This window comes from Varroa destructor, unplaced genomic scaffold, assembly GCF_002443255.2.
Source record: "Varroa destructor unplaced genomic scaffold, Vdes_3.0 BEIS01000006.1, whole genome shotgun sequence".
Classification (NCBI taxonomy): domain Eukaryota; kingdom Metazoa; phylum Arthropoda; class Arachnida; order Mesostigmata; family Varroidae; genus Varroa; species Varroa destructor.
In genome coordinates this window covers 31,970,741-31,992,590 of record NW_019211459.1, presented here as the reverse complement: position 1 = coordinate 31,992,590, position 21,850 = coordinate 31,970,741, and the positions used below count along the sequence as shown (strand labels likewise).

The following is a 21,850-nucleotide window of genomic DNA, read 5'->3' as shown; positions in this document are numbered from 1 at the left end:
TATATATAAAAACAATCTTGTTTAAAAACATAGAATAATAAAAACGATTTAAAGCTGTATATTCTGTCTCTTTATTCGTCCTATTCCTTTGTTGTTTTAAGGAACCGTAATATCTTTAAATACGTAAAAAGACCTTGACGTGATGAAAAAATTTAATGATGATAAATATAGGTTTATGCTGCAACATAGTTCCGATGACCGCTAATATTATATAAATGTTATTATTACTCATTATTATATAATATAATAATAACTAATTGTATCATTGTCCAGAATAAATTTTTTTCTCAATATTTCTGCCATATACGCAAATACATCACCGACTCACCGTATGCTGAATATCTCTGTGGTATTATTGTGTCAAAAACTTTTGCGGCAGCTTCGTAAATATACTTGTCATAAAACCATAACAAGGATTCTCGGTGGTCTTGGATCAAAAGCGGCCAGTTTTTGCCGTTACCTCTTGAGGGTTTCTCCTGTGTCGTAACCATTACCCGTAGAAGCCCGGCAATGGTAGTTTTTCACTGTCATGATCCCGTTAGCGATAACTTGAGACATACATCACACGGTACAAGCGCTCAGGAAATGGATAGGCTTAATGCGGAAGGTAGCAGTATAGAGGGTTACTGTGAGCAAGCTCAATGTTTGTACACTGGGTTTGTACAACCCTTTCCATCTTATCCTTTTTGGCTTATTGCAAAAATTGTTTTTGTGTCAAGTAGGATTTCTAGAAAAATAACCTGTTTTTAATTTGATATGAATAGGATTATGTTATTAGACAAGAACCTGATTTCGTGCTATTCGAGAAATCACTTTATGCCTCGGTTATCTGATTAGTAATTACGGCCTCAGTTGGTATTATGTTTTTGCAAATAAATAAATCTCTAGACGTTTAAACGCTCAATGAGACGTTTCATTCGACTAAAAATTGGTTGACGCCTATCATGAATACGAGTTCCAACATATCCTAAGCAGTAATTCACATCAAAACAACGCGGCTCAATCGCTGTATGTCCCCAAGCAGGGGAATCGTTTTTATTTCGCGCGTTGCATTTACTGTATCATCCTTTTTTTAACATTTATACCAACAAACAATGCACATCTTCATGAGACGACTAATATACATCTTTTATGATACGTATGTACAGATATCGTCGATTAGAAGAATTAAGCCTTTGTTTGTAAGAAAAAAAGCCTATTTTGAGAAATCTTATGGCCACTTTGGTCCTCGTCATACAATCTACATTATTGCAGATACAGGTTTACACTGTGTCATCAATAAAATAGTCATAAAAGTTACGAGAGCTCGCAATATCGAAATATTAGTGAAGAGTAATCCGCATCGATAATCTAAGTTTATGTTACCAAAGACTGACTTTAAATCGTACGTAATGTTGTCAACACAATTTTTTATATACTACGAACAAATATGCGCAAATAGTTCTTTAAGGATTTACACAGCAGGATTTTTGTTAGTTACCTTGTACTGTATATGGGAATATTGCTACAACGATAAAGGTGACATAATAATTGTTAGTTTATATGCCGTTATGTTGATCTATCCTAGTTGTACTATGTCTTTCAAGTAAGTTGTAATTAGTGTATCACAATTTGATCATAAAAAGCCGACACATTTATGTGACTCTCAAATTCATGATGGGCTACTTTTTCTCCTATTAATTATCTCTTCCTTCGAGCTCTTGCCTACAGTAACCGTAAGTGACTTCAGCGAGATCTAAACAGTGCCGTTGGTGACTTTAGTATCAATCCCCAAGCAACGCGTGTGATCTGTCGACCCTTAAAAATGTGTTATTAAATTAGAAAAAAAGGAACCAAACATAAGCTAGCTTGAATGATGTGCGGTTCGTGATGTCGGAAGACTGAGACCAGGGTCAACACAATAACCTTAAAAAAAATTTTGCATACCTTGTACACTACAACAGCCTGAATAGGTCAATAATTCAAAATGGGTGCGTGAGGTTGAGTCCAAGTCGGAATTACCTAGGGCTGCGTTTCCGGTGGCGGCACTTGCGAGCTTTCGACGAATTTGCGAAAATAGAAATCATCGCTACCGCTAAATAGTAGGAAAACGAGAATAATCACCGCGCTTACTGAGAATCCCAACTTGAGAAATCCTCGCTGAAATGTTCGTCACATGCACATGGACAGAAAACACCAGGTTATTGCTGACAACAGAGCGTGAATTCGAAAAATCTAAGACCAACCCTCATTCATTCTGTTTTGGTTTGCACTAGTTTTTTAAACACTTTTTGCTTACAACACCTAAACTTCGATCATTATGGTGTACCTTAAGGATATGTTTATTTACAGGTATCTAAAGCTCACCCAGTCAAATTGAGGTTCTTCCTTATCTTGGCTACGTGATAAAGGCGAATTTCTTGTGGTGGGAGCATCCAATATGTCTAAAGTCTTATTAGGTTCAGATGCAGCGAGTGTTGCTCGTCTGTGAATCGACTGAAACACACGCAAGGATACGATATTAACAAATTAATGCTTTTTTTTGCTACGTTGCTAGTATATGGCGCAACTTTTAATAGTGGCTATGTTTATATAAAAATACGCCAGTCAGCACGAACATCTGGAAAGATTACGATGCAGGTTACTCACTGAATTATAATAAATTTTTAGCTTGTCTTTCCGAGTGTCAATTTATCGAAAATTAATTTAAATTAATTTATTTCATTCCACCAAATTATTTCCAGCAAGGAAATCGAACTTACACGTAATGACAACTCGAATCTTATCATTTGTATTCAACTGCTTGATACAGGAGTTCGGAACTGAAAAGACTTATAGAAAAACCAGCTTTAAATTAGCTAAGTTGCACTTACCTCTGCCGTTCGCGTGGAAGTAATGTGAAACTCTTGGCGTTTTGTCGGAAAATTCTGGATCTCTTCGCGTTTCTGTTTTTCCTCCTGTATAATCTGGGCCTTTGTCACATTTGGCTGAAAATGTAAACACACATCTCGTTGAATTATGTTCATGTTGATTTCAGCATATGCAGTAAATTTCTCGAATAAACCTTTATTTAATGAAAATACTTGTAACATTTTTTCGATCTATTGGAATTGTTTTGGAAGTACTAGCCGTATGAGATAGCACAGTTACTACTAGATCAAGATGCACAGAAATGTACAAGCAGCAACAAAACGGTTAGATTTCAAGGTAAGGGGCATCCATAATAGATTTTGCAGTAAAGTTAATGTGACTTTTTTCATTGATTACTACTAAAATGAAAAAGATAAACAAATTGCCCATCTCAAGCAAATGAAATCAGGTCCTCTGACGTATATTATCCGTTAAAAATAATTAGTACGCCAGATGCTTACAAGTTAATTAATGAATCCATCATCAGAAAAAGCACAGATGCCTAATTAGCGTTTCGAGATACAACTTGTGTTTCAATTACACGGCACATTGGCGCACCTAGCTCGAGAGCCACTATTTTTATAATATGTTATTAGTTTCTCTTGAATATATTGGTACACTTACCCGGGGATTACGGAGATACTCAGAAACTACCTGTTGGCAATCCTCGAGATGAGCTTCTGGCTCCCAGCTAGAGTCCTTTACCCCAAATCCCTTCCAGAGGACAAGATAAGAAGTAGCTCCACTTTTAGCTGTTCGATGAGCTAAAATACGCTCCACCTTTGTAGAAGATGAAGTATGTTGTTCAAGCTCAGTTAATTACATAATCATAATTCATTTCGAGAAGTAAAATGCCTTACCGTTATTGTACAAAAGATGATGTGTTAGGTGAGTTACTTAAATCGTCAATATTGTGTTTTTAATAGAAATGTCTTTAATGATGATTGATTAACTCAAAATATACACTCAACCAAATCCATGGGTAGCATTCTAGGCAACATAGTCAAACATTTAAGGGCCTTCGTCGATTGATCTTGTTATCAGCACTAACCTCAACTAGTTCGCTGGCACCCATTGTAATCTGAAAATAAGTTTCGCATAATGACATCCAATATATGAGAATCTACTTTATTGCGGTTTACTCGGAAACTTTGCTGCACCTTTTGATATTATTATCATTAAACAGTCAACCTTCCCTTTTTTAAATAGAAAGCGCGTAGACATGCTGTACAGAATAGCATTATTTCTCCCTACCCATTTCTTACTGATAACGAACTGATACGGCAAATTGCTTACAGCACTACGGCATAAAATATATGTATTTGATGTCTATTAATTATTAATTAATTAATGTAATGTATTGACTTCATAACTGTTGTATGTTGTATAATTGTTATATTGAGGTGAATGCAGATAAAAGAATATGCTTAGTGTCGCTAAAGCAATCACTTCATTCTTTCAGAAAAATTCAGTATATTTTGCTCGCGTTTTCGACACATCTAGGTGAACGAAGTATCAGATATGAGCGATTGTAAAAAAGCAGTTAATTAATAAATAAAAGCAGTTTAATATTTTTGTACTTTTCCAGCGGATACAGATTTATCTAACTTAATCAACTAACCGCATCTTGTGACTTATCAAATAAGAAAATAGGTACCCATTATTAAATACCACAGTACTGAATGCTAATGTAGTGGTTTATAGCTGTAAGCACGCATGCGAGTTAGTATTATTTACCTCAAAGTTTAGGTAGACTTCTTCAGCATATCAAATCACTATCAAACTAAGCAAAAGCGTACTATTTTATTTGACTGAATATAGCTTTTTAGGAAATTTAGGTTATACGACGTGCATATCCTAATGACAAATTGTCAAAATAAAATGAACTCTTTTGTATTAAAGCTCCGGTCAGGTTTTTTATATTAATACTCGTTGGTGTCCGAGGCTTCTAAAATTTGTTTTTATGATTACTATGTAACTAACCTTTTTATTTTTTATCCATGAGCGCACTACTAGATACACACACAAGGTAATCGTTGTCACTTGTAGCTCTTCCAGCCTTTTCAGTAAATTCTCTCTTGTTTCAGCCACTATAAAACAAAGCACCTATGAATTTAACGATGGGTTCGCCCGTCTATGGAAAGTGATATGACCAACCGCGCTCTCCCCGTAAGAGGGACATATTGATTTAACGCCTGTGTCGTTACATAACCTCGCAAAAGCTCAGCATAAGACCAAGATGGCGCCTTACATAACCTTTACATTAAGCTTTCAGCCGCAAAAAGATTAAATTGGCACTCTAATGAAACCGAAAAGATCGAAATTGTTTGCTAAAACAGTGTTAATTAAAAAGGTATTGTTTTAATTAAGAAGAAGATGAAAGATTTTGCAGTATTAAGTTTTATTTTCTAAAATGTTAAGCAAACCATTGAGCAGCGGCGTTTTCATCTACTCAGTACCGTTATATACGCCTTCGGATCGTAACTACAAATCTTCTGGGCAATTATACGTATTTTTTAACATTGAGGTTCTTTAGTACCATAGGGTGTTCCATAGGGTAAAGATTGTTATTTGTACGATATCATGTAGGTCGCAGTTGCTGGAAACGCTCCAAGCACGTTAAAAAAGCTCAGGCGTCTATCGAAGACTTTATTGATTCCGTGTACGGATTGCTTTTAGGATTAAAAAAGCGTTCAAAACTATTAGCTCACTAACAATGAGAATGAATTCAATGAATACTTCTTTGTCGAATCGGCGGCGCACATAGAATATAGATATTTTACGAAATAATGATGTCATATATTTCTCTAATAATCCTGCTTGTGTGCGAAGCGTACCTACCACGATGTTAGTCCACGTGCCAATATATAGCCACCTTTTCTCACAAGGAAACCGTTTAAACCTAAACAGTAAAACAGTTTCAGCTCTCCCCTCCCCAAAGAAGCAAAAGGTTTGACTGCTCTGACACGGGATAATAAAACTGAGAAACGTAAACGAGGTTATGACTGAGTATGAAGTAGAAATTCAAAAATATTTGAAGGCAATTAAAATTTTCATAATACCGAGGACAAGCAAAGTAAGACATAGCGAGTACACCTTCCGAAGTATGTACGATTCCCGCGTACAACAGATTTATCAATAAAACATTCAAATTGTCGTTCGTTGTTTACCTTATAGAACATGTCAAAAAATTTACGAACTATGCAAAACTAAATGCGAACGTATCTAGGAAAGCTAGACGCATGCTGTACTTGTAGTATGAAAGTGTTTAACTTAAAAGGCATCGGAACAGCCGCTGAACTGCATAGGTTGCATAATAATATTGATTTTTGCAGACGATAGGACATAGCTGGGAGCCAAATAGCAGCTTCTATTGGGCCTAGGTATTAGCGATTGCAACCCGCTTCTTTCAAACTAACGAAGATTGCATACTCTTCAGTACAGTCGGTGTACTATGTTGACGAACAAAATCTCGTGTTTTCTCATAACAGGATTGAAAGACATATTTATCACCTGGAAGATCATTTTAGACAGCTCAATATGATAAATAGAAGAAAAGGCATTACCATACATTGAAAGCAAACTCTGCTACTTCACAGTAGGATGTAGTAGAATGATAAAAGCAATATATAATATTATTGTTATTAAAAGATAATACCATGGGTTAGCCATTTTCAAACGTTGTTGTTCCTACCTTTTTGCTCATTGGTGTTAACCTTTTCAATTACACTCTAATAGTAGAGAATGATCAGTTTCCTGTGCTTTTGCTCACGCAATAACCACCAAACACCTGTAACCACTTACATGCCCTCTTCAGACCAAATGGATTCCGCTAAAGCCTGACGTCATTAGTTTCTCCGTACTCAATTTTTTCATCAGTTTACCATATTTACCCCATGTCATATAATTACCACGATTTTCCATGTTCTTTATTCGATTTCTACCTGTAAACTCAATATTATGGCCGTCTTCATATACGTAGTTGATGTATGCGGCCCCTATTAATCCAACCCAGTAACGTTGCCCTGCATTATACAACTAAGTAATGAACTTGCCAGGGGCGTATCGATTACATGTCTTACGAGGATACTTACATAAAACAAAGACGTACATGCGACCTTCGATGCAAACGCAAGGTTACATTCTCACATAAACACAGTGCAAAGCCTTTTGGATGTTGACGGTGCGTTATAACGTTGTTTGCCAAGAAAAGTCCTTAAATGAACTGGGTCACAACACATCAACAATATATCTGTTCCCTTAGCGTGTGCTTCGAAAGCTTAATACGCACCTATCATAGGCTCTGTTCAAATAGAAAGAGGATGCATTACTTGATTGGCGTGTTCGAAGGAGGCCGAACAAAGTGGAGGCGTGTATGATCACTAAGAGTTTTCATTGCTTCCTTTCGATACAAGTAAAATCTAGTCTAAATATAAACTGCAATTACATACAGATATTTATGAGATTGATTAAAGTAAAAAGATCTCAATTATTTCACCGCAGGACAACTACAATACATCACGACCTAGTAGTTTGCCTGTACAGATTGATTTGCAAAACCAATCAATTCCAATTTTGAGTGAATTTATTTCTTACTAGCAACCGTTGCAAGCATCTTTAGAAGGAACACAACAAGGATCCTAAAAATAAAATTGACACGACTGAATATAAAGCGCTTCTTTTTTTTTTAAATATCGGAATGTTCGAACAGAGCTGATTTTCCAATTTTATCAATGCATTTGAATTTTCACCAAACGCAAGCAGATTGACTTTTTGGGCTCGAGACAAAATTTTTTCGTAGCCCACCGTTATTTCTACTAAATTGGTTGTAATAATAAACAATAGCAGCAGCAGCAGAAAATGATAATAGATATCAAGAAAAACTTTTTGACATAATTATCAGCGATAGTTGAGAAATCCGTAATACGCTCCCGCAGGTCACTCTGTTGATGAAGACGCCTCGCTTTCAGATATTATTTAATCGTAGTTCTCTTTTTCAACATAAATGCTATATACGAAAACAGTAACCATGTATGTTTTTCACTGGTGAAAACTGGTTAAGTCAGTCAATCAATCAGCACACACACACACCCACACAGCATTTATTCATTAAACCTTTTATTCATTTTCGTACATATTTTTATATATAACTATTATAGTATAAGAAGCGTAGTAAAGGAAACTAAAGCGGCTGTCATAATCAGAAACAGCGTCTATAAAAAAGCGAACAACAGGTTATTTCGTTGTGCTTCAACTGTCTATTTCTTGTCCTTGGCTATTTCCTTTACTTCGTCCACCACTTTACATTGTAGTTGTTTTTCAGTAGACCGCAGCACATCTGTGTGTGTGTGTAAGGTGTATTCTATCATGCCTGGCCATTAACAACTATTTATTGGGCCGTGTTTTCAGTACTTTAATCTAGTAGCCAGATATACAGATGTATATATATATATATGTAATTTATCTGTGCAGGCAACAACCGTTATTTTTATGAGCTGCATTCACAACGGCGCAATAAGACGTGGTTCAAACGTGCTTACAACTACATTCCAACCTTTCCACTATCTGCCCTTTTTCCAAACCTTTTTAGGTGGCAGCTTTGCACATCTTGAATGTAGCAGACGTGATATTGAAACACCTGAGGAGGTTCGATTTTTCACCTCCTATGAACATCTTCGTTTTCTTTTACTAATAACTGGAGCGGACAGAATCAGTATGTTATTTTTTATATCTAACCCGCTCGAGACTCGATGAAACGCACGATAAAGTAGATTCCTCTCTGAATGATCATAGGACAATTGGGAAGAGCGGCCAGCTGATTCGCATGCAACTTGAGCTCATAGAATACGTTGCGATTGTAGGGGTTGCGCATCGACGCATAGCGCAGTTTCAAGAAACGATAGTACATGAACGGTGCCATAAGGCTGACGCGTCCACTAAAACAGAAACAACAGTAAACCGTTAGAAGGAGCTTTAAGGTTAGAACAGATAAATCTAACGGTGAAAAGAATTGATCATGTTGAATGGAACGTAAAAGAAACTAGCATGGCAATTTGACTATGCTAGCATACAGCATACCTCTTTATGATAACTTAAAATTTTCAAAATTAGTACAATAATTGTTATAGTAAAAGGAAGTTTCACTGTCAACGATCATGACGTAACAGTCAAAAGCCAGTTCTAAAAATGTCTATGGGTACACTCCGTTTGGTTCAAGTTAGATGGTGGCAGCAAGATGATGCTTTTCCCGACTTTGCAGCAGAGCGAAAAGCGGCACTTGATACTGCAGATAAATGCTTTATTTGAATAACGCTTTTTAACTAGCTTATTTCACTAGATATTGCATTCTGGCCTTAACAGAACCAACAAAATTGAAATTAGAGTTTAAGTCGTAAGTTCCCGATGAAACTTCAAGGTGCTATAATCTCGATGATATCAAACGAGTGGATGCTGAAAAATTTCCTACTATGAGTTGTAATGTATATATTTTTGCACTACACAATTTAAGTTAGATTTTAGATAGTACAGAAATTTTTACAAACCAGAAGAGTCCAATTATGACGGTTGGCATCAAGAAAATCTCAGTCATTGCTATTAGTCGGAACACCTGAAATGGGACGAAGAAGCACTTCAAGTCCACTTCCGTTTTCAATTTTTACTGCAGAGTGTATGCATTCAGTTTTTTTTTTTATACATGTAAAAGCTCTTTTTGCAAAACAGCTGTATAACTTCTGTAGGAGTAGAGATCTAATAAGCTAAAATCATATCCAACGATGCGATAACGTAAACAATATCTGCCTTTATTTACCCTTACTCGGTTGCTTTGAAGAAGAATTCGTAGACATTCAGAGACCTGGAACGAATTATGCAGACGGTACAGAAATTAGCTGGCTTTTTTATTTTTTAGTTTTTTCATTAAAGTAATATCAGCACTTGGGTAGGTTGTGAATAGAGTATATTCTATTCTTTACTGAATTTGAATGTCGCCGCATTTATACCGTGCTACGTATGGCCAAACTATAGAGGAGACGCGCTCTATGCATTAAGCCTGATGACTGGCTAAACTAGAGCAAAGTGTACTTTTTACTAAGTGAGAAGTGTTCGAGAGCTAGAAAGCTTCAGACAATCAAAAAATGTCAAACAAAGGTAAAGAAAATTTACTCGTTCCATAGGCGGCAATGGATAACCCGAAAAAAAAAAGAAAAAAAAGCAGGTGCTCACCTTTGAGTGCTGCAAACCGGCGCGCTCGAGCAGTTGTAAAGAGAACAAGGTTGAATGCAGGACAGCGAACAGCATCGGTGGTAAAAGCACCATCGAAATTGGAGGACAGGACAAAAAAATCAACGAGTAGATCAAGTAGTGGCAAGAGTCCTCGACTAAAATTGTTGTTAAAAACTCCGCGTTCAGCCGGACCTTGAAATAATCATTAGGTGGAAAAAAACATGAAAATTAGATCGTAAACAAATAGTCACTCTTTACGAGCAGAGTTTTTGTGTATAGGAATATTATGGTGACAAAAGCATTCGTTTCTAAGAACTGAGGTCATGCATGGCCCAGAATTTTTTAAGAAATAAAATCATGCATGGTCCAAAATTCCACTCATACTTGTATAGACCGGGGCCATAAAGTATTATCAATGGAATTATTACGATTCTCGATAAGAAATTGGTTTTGAACAATTACCGTTGGTGCCCTCTGATGCAACCTGAGCGCAGAGGTTACCCCGTTGCAAATGAGCGCTTTCTGGTAAAGTGAGTACGGATTGCCGCCCAGGCCGCCAAGTAGATAGGAGACTGTGAACATGGTACAGGCTAACCGCGATAACCATAAAAGAAGCTCCATTTTTTGCTCAACCAGATCAACCTGCAACCATTCATTTGAGAACATTTTTAACGAAAATCGAATATTATAAGTTTTGACTGACTACAGCCTACGAAGCGTGCTTTGAGCCTGTCTATATCTGCTTATCTATTCAACTACGTCGAAGCTATACAGGATCCTAAGCTTGAATTTTTCCTTTTAAGACTGTAAGAACAATTATCTGTGTATGCGCTAGGAGTTTAATGGCAATGCTTATTCCACATAATCATGATTCACCAAACTGCAGCCTTAACCAGGGATCTAACCTATCACAGGTTCGGTTCAAATGTTTACGTTGCAATCCTGCTAACACTTTCACAATACCACGAGTAGACGGCTCAACGTTACGTCAGAACCTGTAGGATTCTCGCTTAATAACGCTGTGTACATAATAATTTAAAGGATTCATTTCTACGCTTTTCGCCGACCATATGTGCTCATTCCAGTACATATCGTATTCTGCAGCAGCAAGTTCTAGACGTAATGGTTGATGCCATTTCGCTGGAACATGTACGACCTAAGCATTTTATCTATCCACGTACAAGCATTAGTAGATTATCCAGGTTAGTTCTTTGGTAATGCGTTCGCAAGTTTCTTGATTTTGGGGCTTTCTAAAGCATGTGTTTGACATTCATGAAGTGTGATATGTACCGAAATCTTCGTGAACAATTCTTAGCATAATAGTCCCGTTTATATGTAACGTCTTCGCTGGTAAGGTGATGATCGAAACAGATGGATTTTTTTGGATAGCACCGATTAGTTTCCAAGCCCGTGCTGTTTTTACCTCTGTAGAAGAGTTTTTTTTGTACGGAACCTCGTTCTGCTGCTTCAGCTGCTGACATGTCGCAGAATATCGAGTTAAAGGAATCTAAAAGTACTGTAATCTCTTTGGGTGTTCGATGGGAACAAAGAGTTTTGATAGCAGCTAATCTTCGTTCAAATTCCGAAAACGATGCACTTTTTATAGCCATAATTAGCTTGTAGTCTAGTCCTACAGAACACTAGCTTGTTTTTAGTTCAATTGCCGGTAGATGAATTCGTACGCGCTACGATATACCACCCGCTAAAGTTTGAATACACTGCATAGGAAGCAGACAAGCTGCAACTGCACAAGTTACACATACTTACAATAATATCTTTAATTCCACGTGGCTGCGTTTGTTGTCGTGGTTGGTCCTGCGGCCTTGTATCTCCTTCGCTGTTATCAGCCATTGTGATTAAAAGTGATGATCAACCCTCTCAACCGACGCGGGAGTAGTTCTACAAATAACATCCCAAAAGAATACAATCATTAACGTCTTATGTGACTGTAGGTGTCAGACAAAAGTCGCAAGCCTCGAAAATTACGCGCCCGTCATTTACACCGGCTGAGTAAAAAAAATCCGTTGCCAGGTAGGTGAGGTACTTATCTGACCATCTAAACGTCATCTTATTGCATATGTTCTTGCCTAATACACATTGCAAGTAACCTCAACATACATAAAGGTACGTATGACCAGACAGTTCGCTAAAGTATATCCTTTATAAATGAAAGACTTGCAGAAACAAGGCATTCCTGAGCTTGGCATTTATATAGTCTTGTCGTCAAATATCGTCCACTACTAGAAACTACATTTTTGAAGCCGGATTGAGAGATTATAATCTCGGAACGTTAAACTATGATAAGAAATAATCTGACTTGCTTTTCCTTTAGGTGTGTCTATCTAACGAGGCTTTGTTAGGAGAATATAACTTAAAGCTTAGACGAAACTAAGACGTTCTTATGAAAAAAGCGTTTCTTAGGCTCAATTCTAAGGCCTTTGTTATTATAAGTTATGAATGAAGGTTATGAATACCTCTCGACTGCGATCTAGTAGTGGCACTCTTAATGTAGACATTAAATTAATCCTGTCATATGAGAGGTACCAGTTTGATGTCTAAAAAAAAGAAGAGTTTTCTTTTGGTTATCAAACCAGCAGCCTTCTTAGCTTCCACGCACGTAGCTGCACGTGTCGTTACGTGAATGCTTATACATCTGTGTTATTCATGTACAGTGTACATATATCGTTCAACCATCAGTTTGTTACGTTCGTAGTTATTATTACGAAAAATCCTGCCTCTTTGACTGCCTGCAGCTTCGATTCGCGGGGGACCATCGATCAATTGCTTCTACTACTAACTAGCATTCCGCTTCTAGCGCTTTAGGCTATTTGCAATGAGAACTTCAACGCAGGATGAAACTATAACACCTCTCCTGCCCAATGCCATGCGCACAAACCCAGTCGCATGCGCATCCTGTAACTACCATCACCACCTACCCTCTCGATGAGCTGAGAAATACATGAATAATAATAATAATAAGTTGTCAATTTCGTGATGCTATACCTCAACGACAATTATAATTAAAAAACTTAATAATAACTTGGGTATCAATATTGTCAACCCGCAGCGCAATAACTCAAAAGATTTTATAAGTTGTAGTGTATCGGTATTGGGAAATGAGAATCACCATTTGGTATATCACCCGATCACGAGAAATCTGCATGTTATTGCAACAGACACTCTGAAAACAGGGAACTGAATCATTTTAAAGGCCTTATCCATGAATGTATGGCACCTAAGATTTATTGCAAAATTTACAAAACGAATCCACCAACAAAAACACAGACCGGTGCGATGTGAGATTTACGTAAATGAAGTGTTTCTCTGTACTACGACTGCAATGCATCAGCTAAAAACGTTTCATACACGTTTTCAGCACAAGTATGGATAATTGATTATAGAGATGTATTATACTATATTATAGTCTGCTAACTATAGATCCCACTAGAGATCTCAAACTTAATACTGATACGTTGCGATATGAAGACTAAATTCATTTATCTTTTTCTAAGAATTAAATCCCTTACTTTGTCCCTTAATTAATTAAAATCTAAGAAGTAAATTTCTAAGAAATAAATTATTTTCCGAAAAAACAATCACTGTAAATATGGACTGACCAATCCAGTTAATTCTGATAGCTGCATCTAACGTGCAAAAACACGTAAAAACAAATCGATCCTTTAATTTACTCATTGAGCTCTATATGCTCATGTATTATCTGTTACAAATACATATCTATTGCTTCAGCCATACCGACTCAATAGACGTTTAGCGAGGTTATCAACAAAGTGTATCTCTCGATATAATTAATTACGATATGTAGCTGCACGTGTTTAGCAGAAAGCTTATTTAGTTTGGCTTAGTACATCTGTCGATATACAGATTTGGCAAACAGTAATACGGACGTTAAAGTTGATCAAAGTTTCGCTCATGAGAAAACGCATTAAACGAAGATATATGGTAACTGTGAGAGATAAAAGGGCCGTTACATATCCTAACTGCACGTGGAACCCAGGTCGATATTATTCTTCACATTAGCGCCAAACGAAAAACAGACTAAAACTAAATTAACCATACACACCTAAATACAAGTAAAAAAAAGTTTACAACTGATTAATACTCCGCGTGCAAAACTATCCTTGAGGAAAAGTCGCGTACCAGCGTCCACGCACGATACTTCTAGTAGCACTCTCTATGCAAAAAGGAATGAACTGGAAGATATTCTCGTGGAAGCTGCTCGTGTTTAAATAGCGGTAGCGAAGGCGATTCCAAAGAAAGATCGCGAAGTTTTAGTACCTGTTGACGGCTGCTTTGCCGTGATCCTGTTAAACCCAAGCAGGTTCGCTTGAGCAAAGAGAGTCTTCTTGAAACAGCGACTTCAGACTGTAAACAACAGTGAATTTTGGAGGGGTTGGATCACTACATTCAGCGACAAAATCTTGGAAAGTCTTTACAATCAATGCTCTGTTTTTTACTGTTTCACACAAAAGCGCACGCAGTGAACCACATAATCTGAACAGCAGCACTTAATTGCGACGATTTTATCACGAACCACGGCTGACAATAGCTGAGCAAAGCACGTAACCAGTTGTGTCTGCTGTATTTCAAGAAGGGCTGAGTAAGCAGTACTGCGACACGGCTATGCGGTTTTTCTTCCTTGTCTAGAATTGACGACCGCTAGACAGCGCCATCACAACGATCGCGGATCAACAACAGCAGCAGTAGTAACGATACAAACTTACCTAGAAATACGTACACGACTCTATCTGATAGCTTGCCGCTCGATGTAGCTGGCCGGACCGAGTCAGCTGATAGCGCGAGCCAGCTGGAACTCACAACAGTTGCGGCGGTAAGGGCATCCTGACAAGTGCCGGATGCGATAGTTTTAGGCAGACATGACAGTAAAAACGACAAATAATGGCTGCAAAAAGATTAATTAAATCATTATTTTATCTGGCTCAGTCACCTGCCATATTCATGTTTCATATGAAAACACCTAGCTAACTAGAAGAGTAGTTTAATTTCTATAATAAAGTATTGCAAGTCTCTATTGAGTCTATAATGAGACACACATACAATCGTAGAATTCATCTCAAATTTCTCATGTTAAACACTGAAATCTACTAGTCCTAGTACTGTATGTTTTTATCGTATTACATTTAATATGGTATTTAATCAATGCGGACCGCTTTACGCTTTGAATCCTCTTGTTAATAATTCGACTATGGTACTATTAGCAATTATTGTTAGTCGCCTAGCTTGGATCTCTTTTTTATATTTATCTAACGTAATCGAAGTCTTAGTTTTATAATACGCAAATGGCGATTTTCCTCATGGCAAAATTATTTCGACTAAAATCGTCTGCTCCTCACGCGGCTCACGTGAATCTCCAGTATCTTGTATTTACCGTGCCTTTTCGTTCTGTTTGCCTTACGACGAATTCCTATTCCAATGCACCATATTTGAAACTGCTTTCTCTTTATCTCCGCGTTCATCGTTAAATTTCGGTGTTAGCACTAGCGTTTTCCATCTTCACCGTAATAGCTGAACTGATCGTAGTTTGTCCGCTTGGCGCTGTCTCACTGCTGCTGCTGACCGTATCATCGTCCTGCTATTGCCAATTATAACTAGCGCAAGCAACGCAGCTGTTTTGCTGGCGGAGTCGCTGTTCCTTGTGCAACTTGTTTCAAATAGTAACCGCGGACCAGCGTCAACAACGGGCCCCTGCTGTCGTTCGTTGATTTGTTTGGCTGGCCGATTAGAAAATTGCGATTTGTATCGTTATCAGCCGCGCTTGTCGTCGTCTTCGCAGGAGAGACAGTAATTTTAAGTGGCTTTGTTTCGACAGTATTAGCAGCCCAGCGCCAACTAAAGGTGGAGTATACGATTTGGTAAGTGCGGGGCACTCGGTCTCTCCTGTAGCCATATGTACGTGTATGTGGATGCTCGCCCCTCTACTCTGTGTGAGCAAGCACTCTGTCGTCGTATGAAATCGTGATAGCGTATATTGTCAAATAATGTGAAACACCTTCGTGTATGTGGATGTGTATCTTTCGTTACTATTCCATTTACTCGATTCTATGACGGCGGCGGTGATGATATTCTCGTTTGCTCAATGAAAGCTCAATTAACATGTGGTGACGGCTGACTACTAAAGTTTTTCTCATTCATTCAGTTGAACATAAACAAGACAAAAAATTAAATATTCTGATCAGCAACGCTGCCCGCGATCGTACTTGATCAGCTGTAGCAGCAGCAAATCCAGCAATCGTAGCCTGGCTCGACACTGCGTGTTCTCTCAGTCCAGCAGACGAAGGCAATCCAGCTGCACCAACAGCAGCGGCAGTAGCAACAGCCGTTGCCGGAGCGTGAGCAGGAGGTGCAAACTGAAGCACCGTCCGGCATGCTGCTGCTCTCGGTCCGAGCGTGGCGAGGAGCACATCCACTAAAGCAACGTCAATAGCACCAATATTTACGACGGCAAACGCCATTGGTGGCCAAGTGGGTTCGGCGGTCAATCTGATCGTCGTCAACTCGTGATAGACAGCTGGCCGGTTCAACGTTGTCTCCTAGGTAAGTGAGTTAACTGCTACATGTCAGTGGCAACCTTATACCAAAATTAGAAACCTTCATTTGCCTTTTCCCTCCCCTGCTCTGGCCCTCCATTTACTAATTCATATGGCTTGCCTGTCGATAATGCTGTACGTGTAACATAACGGAATATGTAAAACGAGAGTGATACATAGTGACCGTGGCTAATGTGTCACAATGCAGGTACAGTCTGGTTTTGTATATGTCTCAAATTTTACTTAGTATCGGCTGGCTGTTGCAGTCATTCTTACCAAGGTAAAGTACAAACAGGCAGATTCGATAGGGACAGAGAACAAGTCACGCTGTGAAACCAAGAAAAACAACGCTAGAGCACCTGATGCGTGACACAGGTCGTTGTTAAATTGTTATCTGGAGTGATCGGAAGTTGTAGCAGGGAACTGTGCAAATCAAACGCTCTCTACTCTGAACATCAAAGACGTAAATAGCACCTCGTAGCGATTACTGTTCCTGTATGTTAAGCCGAACAGCAGATGGCCGAGCAGATGGCCGAACAGATGGAGGCTCTGCTTCTGCACGAACAGTGCCCGGACATCGTGTTAGGAGAATTACATTCAATCATACCCTACATGCCCGTAAGAAAAACAAATACTCGCCCTTGACAATAGTTTTATAACACGGCAACTCAATAGAACCATATGTGACCCGCATGTTCGCAGCATACTTGTCACTGTGCCTCCAACATCTGTACACTGATTCGTAGAGAAGAAAACATTTTTGATCTAAGATAGCTGAAAACTGACCGACGCGGGCGTCTACTTGATACGTTATCGTTTATTCGCACGACCATCTTCTATGAGCGGTCGATCGATCGTCCTGTTCTCTGTGACAGCTAGTAATAGTAGTATGTAAGTTCTGAGCAAATGAAAACGAATGCGAAAAACTTGGCTGACAACTCATTCAAGGCCGACGCTTCTTCGACTTCTAGTCATATGTTCGTGCGGAACTGCCAAAAAAGTTTTCGCTTGGGGCGAAGGAGACAGTTTGCAAGGATGGATAGGTAGTTCAGTTATTATTATAGCTACTATAGGTAAATATCGTTTGTCCGAATGAGATCACGGGTTAACAGTAAATACACACGATCTTATACTTGATTTTTATCTAGTCAGAATTTATTTGACGAAAGCTATAAACTAGTTTTAGATATTTGAAGGTATCGGGGAAGGAACCGATGATGCTTGCTGTATGACGATGATCAATGATTATTTTAATAGGTTTCCAGTTGCCTCACCGCTTTCCAAAACTGATAAGAATCTAGCATAAGCCTAGTAAATGTGGATGTTTTGTTTTCAACGATGCGATGCGATAATATGTTTACGTCTGCTCACAAGCAACAATAATTGTACAGTGTTGGAGATGTAAAATTTGCTCAGGCTCAAATCGATGACGAGTCTGTAGGTGCATGATCAGTCCCACAACTGTTGCTTGACACACATTTGCCGGTTGTGCGTACATGAATCGGGTACCTTGCTCAATATAACAGTACCACCTTAGATTCGTATTGTTTAACGCCTAATCTATCTATTTGAAATAATTGGCTTACGGGCACTAGTAATTTCAAGCCCAGAAGTACCGCTAAACCAATAACATTTCAAAGCTAAAAATAGTAACTGTGGTTTGTCACAAAACTAAGCAAAGCAAGAGCATAAATTTACTAAGCTTATGCTCTGGGTTAGTTGTTATTTTCGAATTTCTCGTAAACGTTCCATTTGGACGCGATGGATGATGACACATATTCTTTGCGCATATTGCCTGACTAATTACTAGATTAAGTACATTTAGCGGAAGCAGTATTTCCCAACGAATTCGTTTGAAAGAAAACTATTATACAAGAGATGAACAAATTGCAAAATTAGTGAATCGAGTTGCAAATAATTGCGTGTACGTCGATCTGTTTACTTACTACAGTGCATCTTTCCATGCTTAGCGTACCATATGCACTTCATTCGAAGTCAAATCAAGGGCCTAGTCGACGGTGATTTCAAGGCAACTCCCTGAAAAGGCTATGCTCAAAGCAGCGTTTGGTAAATGGACAACTACCGAACATCAGACTGGTGATTGGGTGTCTGATTGGGTAAGCCAGAACTCCAGATTTCTTTAGGGCTGCTCACAAGGCTGGTCACCGAGACCTTGTTGCGCAACTTAAGACTTGAATTGCCGTCCGCAGAGTGACCGTCCGATTCTTGGTGAAAAAACCTTACCACTGAATTGTAACTTTAGACAAGAGCAACCGATGCGAATAGATTTGGAATTAAATGTGGAATTGAACTCTATATGCAGCGAGAAAATTTCTTCAAATTTCCATTGCTTGTTGTTTAATAATTCGACTAACTCCCTATACAATACGATCAGAATCTTACATGTTTGTTTTCTTTTATTTGGTAGTTAGTACAACTTAGGTCAGTCTAAGACAAGAAATGAAAGAAGATGATCGACTCATGCCTCTTCAACGTTGACTGCGCGTACAACAAGTCTGGTGATATAATCAATCATAGGTGGCGAAAATTTAATAAAATGATTAACGACTGCATGCTATCATTTGGGCATTTATTTTAATATAGTTGAATTGGATGGAAGCCATCCTTTCTGGATACGTTAAAATGGTTTCGGTGTCGTGGTGTATTGAATATAGGGTAAGGATATCTATGCATGAGTCGTAGCAAATACTGGATAATTGTATTTTTTTTTCAAATAGAAGTTTCGGTTATGATCCTATTTATATTTTTCGTTCATCTTCTAGCTTACTTAAGTGGACTTTTAGTTTGTTCATTTCAAATACATCCCAATATATACCTTAGATCAATCTTTCGAACTACACTCAGTACAGTACTGTCCACTATCTCGTAATAAAAATCTTACTTTTATCAAATGAAACAAATGAATTTTAAATCTAATTTTACTGAAAATACATACACAAATTTACATTAGATAAATGTATGTAGCACGTGTTAATCCTGACCTTATTTCTTGTTTTTATTGTAAGGACTTCAACCTGTCATGTGTATATATAAAATCCAAATTCTAGCTAGATTAAGGCTTAAAACACAGCAACGCAATAAGCTACTTCCTGCCGTACGTTGATTGTTAGTAATACTGAGCTGACCTAAGATAGATTTCGATCCACAATTGTTACTAGGAAGAATCTGGCCGGCAACTTGCAAGTGGCTAAGAGTTTACTGATAATTTACTACAGGCTTCTATTACAAGAAATCATTTATTGTAAAACATCTTATGATTGAAAGTAATCAGGGGTTCCTGGTTCAAGTCCTGCAAGCAATGCACATAACTTACAAGCTATGTGAATAGATGAACTTAGTTTTTTGTAAAACATTTATGATAAAGGTAAACCAATAGATTGTGTTACCCTGTTGGTATAATACTGCCATGCGATGGCATGGCCTGAGCTGTTTAAAAATCTAGGAATTGCTTCAAATTTCGCTAATCGAGATAAAAAGTTAATGTAAAATAATGAATGTGTAAAAAGCACAATTGCTGAAGGGCAAATAAAATACCTATTGTTAAAAACGATTAATAAATATATTCTTATTGGATTTAAACTAGTATCTAGTTACAGAGAATAAGTTAAGCACCTATTGCAACAATATTTGCGGTGCAGAATTACTTTCGGGTTCTTACGTTAGGCAGCCAAGCGTGGTTAAGCGATGCTGTTCTTCGCATGTTCATCTCTTAGGTGACAACTGCTAACGAAAATCGAGTTCTCAATCAGGGATCATCTTATTCTCTAATGTCCCGGTGGAACATAATTATAGAATAATTAAGAGAATTAACTATGTTTATACGAGTGGAGAAAATCAACTCCGAGCTTATTGACAATTTTTTTCAATTAAATAGTCTTACTTTGAATTTCAAAAGTTCATCATGGAATTAGCATGGCGTAATGACGTCTTTATTTAGTACACGCAAAACAGTTGTCATATTGTTAAACGAAATAAATGTGCAAATTTAAGAATCACAATAAAACTGAATTGTGTTCTTCATTGTCATTGTTTTGTTATTGCTTCTAGTTATCCCCTGCACTACTGTTCATGGCTGCCTCGACGTCTGCGTCAGCCTCAAATGGCGTCTATTCGGATCGTGGCGGTGGGAGCGGCGGAGGGGGCGGCTCTGGGGGATCATCTTCTTCGGCCATTGAGGCAGAATTTGCTTCGGCTGCAGGCAGCAGTTTCTTTTCGAGCGATGCCCGGAAGCATGACGATCTTAAAAATATGCTCGACTCGAACAAGGATGGCCTTAAGCTTGAAGCTATGAAACGGATAATCGGTAGGTGTCCTTAAACTGGAAGGCTATGTCAGGACGCTTGGCAAAAACAGAAGGAGAGTAAGCTAAATAGATACCAGCGGTTTTTCCGGGTAGGAATAGCAGACTAAACAAGAAGCGCAAAACAGAGTTTGGAACTGATGCTAAGTGAACTTTCGCATGCTTAAACAGATAAAAAGTACAGGATTTCATTCGTAGGAAGGTGAGGATTCCTGGATTAACTATACATGTCTATGGAATAAACGCAACTTTTGTGTGTCCCCACTTCCTATGACTCAGCACACATTGAAAGATAAGGTTGGGTGGGCATATACTCCGACATTTGAAGATCATTTATTTTATTAAAGGCAATTATTATTAAGTGATATAAGACAAACTCTATATTATCACACTAGGTACATAAAACTAAAGTATCACGTTGACGGCAAGATCAATCATCTGGTAATTACGTTTGATGGAAATAATTTTTGGTAACTGTTTTAGTAATTCCATACATCCATCGGATCACAGATGTCCTTACGAAAGTGCCTGCGGGGTATTTATAGTAAAACGTAAGTTTTAAAAAAGAAAAAGGTTCAGCTAAGTGATTAGTGGGCTATGTCGTTTTTCTTATACATATTTCCTGTTTTGTAGGAATGATTGCAAAGGGCCGCGATGCGTCCGGTCTTTTTCCATCTGTGGTAAAAAACGTGGTTTGCCAAAACATTGAGGTGAGTATCCTGCGGCATGATTATTACGCGCTTTCTCATTTCCTCATTATTAATAAATATTTGAAGTCTTACTTTATATAAAATATTTTAGATATATTTATGTGACTTGCTAGAACGTCACAAACTGAAAAAGTTAACATTTT

At 38.0% G+C, this 21,850-nt stretch overlaps 3 protein-coding genes across 12 annotated transcripts in view; 1 reads left to right on the top strand and 2 right to left on the bottom strand.

The window, feature by feature from the left end:
• Window positions 1–999: 999 nt before the first annotated feature.
• Window positions 1,000–5,077, bottom strand: LOC111252673 (uncharacterized). Its single transcript, XM_022810943.2, has 7 exons — window positions 4,873–5,077; window positions 3,941–3,970; window positions 3,514–3,669; window positions 2,853–2,966; window positions 2,347–2,475; window positions 2,002–2,139; window positions 1,000–1,797 (listed from the first exon to the last, which is right to left on the bottom strand). The coding sequence occupies exons 2-6, from the start codon at window positions 3,962–3,964 to the stop codon at window positions 2,002–2,004; spliced, it is 561 nt and encodes a 186-aa protein (XP_022666678.1). The 5' UTR covers window positions 3,965–3,970; window positions 4,873–5,077; the 3' UTR covers window positions 1,000–1,797.
• A 2,375-nt stretch (window positions 5,078–7,452) lies between these two features.
• Window positions 7,453–15,660, bottom strand: Kr-h2 (transmembrane protein 33-containing Krueppel homolog 2). Of its 7 annotated transcripts, none has more exons than XM_086992178.1 (8): window positions 15,523–15,660; window positions 14,853–15,031; window positions 11,878–12,009; window positions 10,573–10,752; window positions 10,111–10,302; window positions 9,698–9,742; window positions 9,432–9,496; window positions 7,453–8,825 (listed from the first exon to the last, which is right to left on the bottom strand). In XM_086992178.1, exons 3-8 carry the CDS (start codon window positions 11,959–11,961, stop codon window positions 8,621–8,623), a joined length of 771 nt encoding a protein of 256 aa, XP_086848304.1. In that variant the 5' UTR covers window positions 11,962–12,009; window positions 14,853–15,031; window positions 15,523–15,660; the 3' UTR covers window positions 7,453–8,620. The 7 variants fall into 7 exon arrangements, with proteins under 7 accessions (XP_086848304.1, XP_022666673.1, XP_022666675.1 ...); XM_022810938.2 differs by having other exon boundaries at window positions 15,518–15,658; XM_022810940.2 differs by having other exon boundaries at window positions 14,867–15,031; window positions 15,518–15,658.
• An 881-nt stretch (window positions 15,661–16,541) lies between these two features.
• Window positions 16,542–21,850, top strand: part of rb (adaptor related protein complex 3 subunit ruby) — a 10,977-nt gene continuing 5,668 nt past the window's right edge. The window contains exons 1-4 of one of the 4 annotated variants that reach the window (XM_022810922.2): window positions 16,542–16,683; window positions 18,647–18,793; window positions 20,745–21,000; window positions 21,631–21,707. In XM_022810922.2, the coding sequence (XP_022666657.1) occupies window positions 18,725–18,793; window positions 20,745–21,000; window positions 21,631–21,707 (402 nt within the window). In that variant the 5' untranslated portion in view covers window positions 16,542–16,683; window positions 18,647–18,724. Of the gene's footprint in view, window positions 16,684–16,863; window positions 16,885–17,014; window positions 17,295–18,646; window positions 18,794–20,744; window positions 21,001–21,630; window positions 21,708–21,850 lie in introns of those variants that run through there. The other 3 variants (XM_022810925.2, XM_086992176.1, XM_086992175.1) reach the window with 3 other exon arrangements.

Coding starts and splice junctions, on each gene's coding strand:
- LOC111252673 (XM_022810943.2), bottom strand. CDS start 3,964: ATGGGTGCCAGCGAACTAGTTGAG. Junction 2,476..2,852: donor CTTCCACGCGAACGGCAGAG/GTAAGTGCAACT, acceptor CGTGTGTTTCAG/TCGATTCACAGACGAGCAAC. Junction 2,140..2,346: donor AAGAACCTCAATTTGACTGG/GTGAGCTTTAGA, acceptor CGAACATTTCAG/CGAGGATTTCTCAAGTTGGG.
- Kr-h2 (XM_086992178.1), bottom strand. CDS start 11,961: ATGGCTGATAACAGCGAAGGAGATACAAGGCCGCAGGACCAACCACGA. Junction 10,753..11,877: donor GTGGAATTAAAGATATTATT/GTAAGTATGTGT, acceptor GAATGGTTGCAG/GTTGATCTGGTTGAGCAAAA. Junction 8,826..9,431: donor GTCATAATTGGACTCTTCTG/GTTTGTAAAAAT, acceptor TTTCTGTTTTAG/TGGACGCGTCAGCCTTATGG.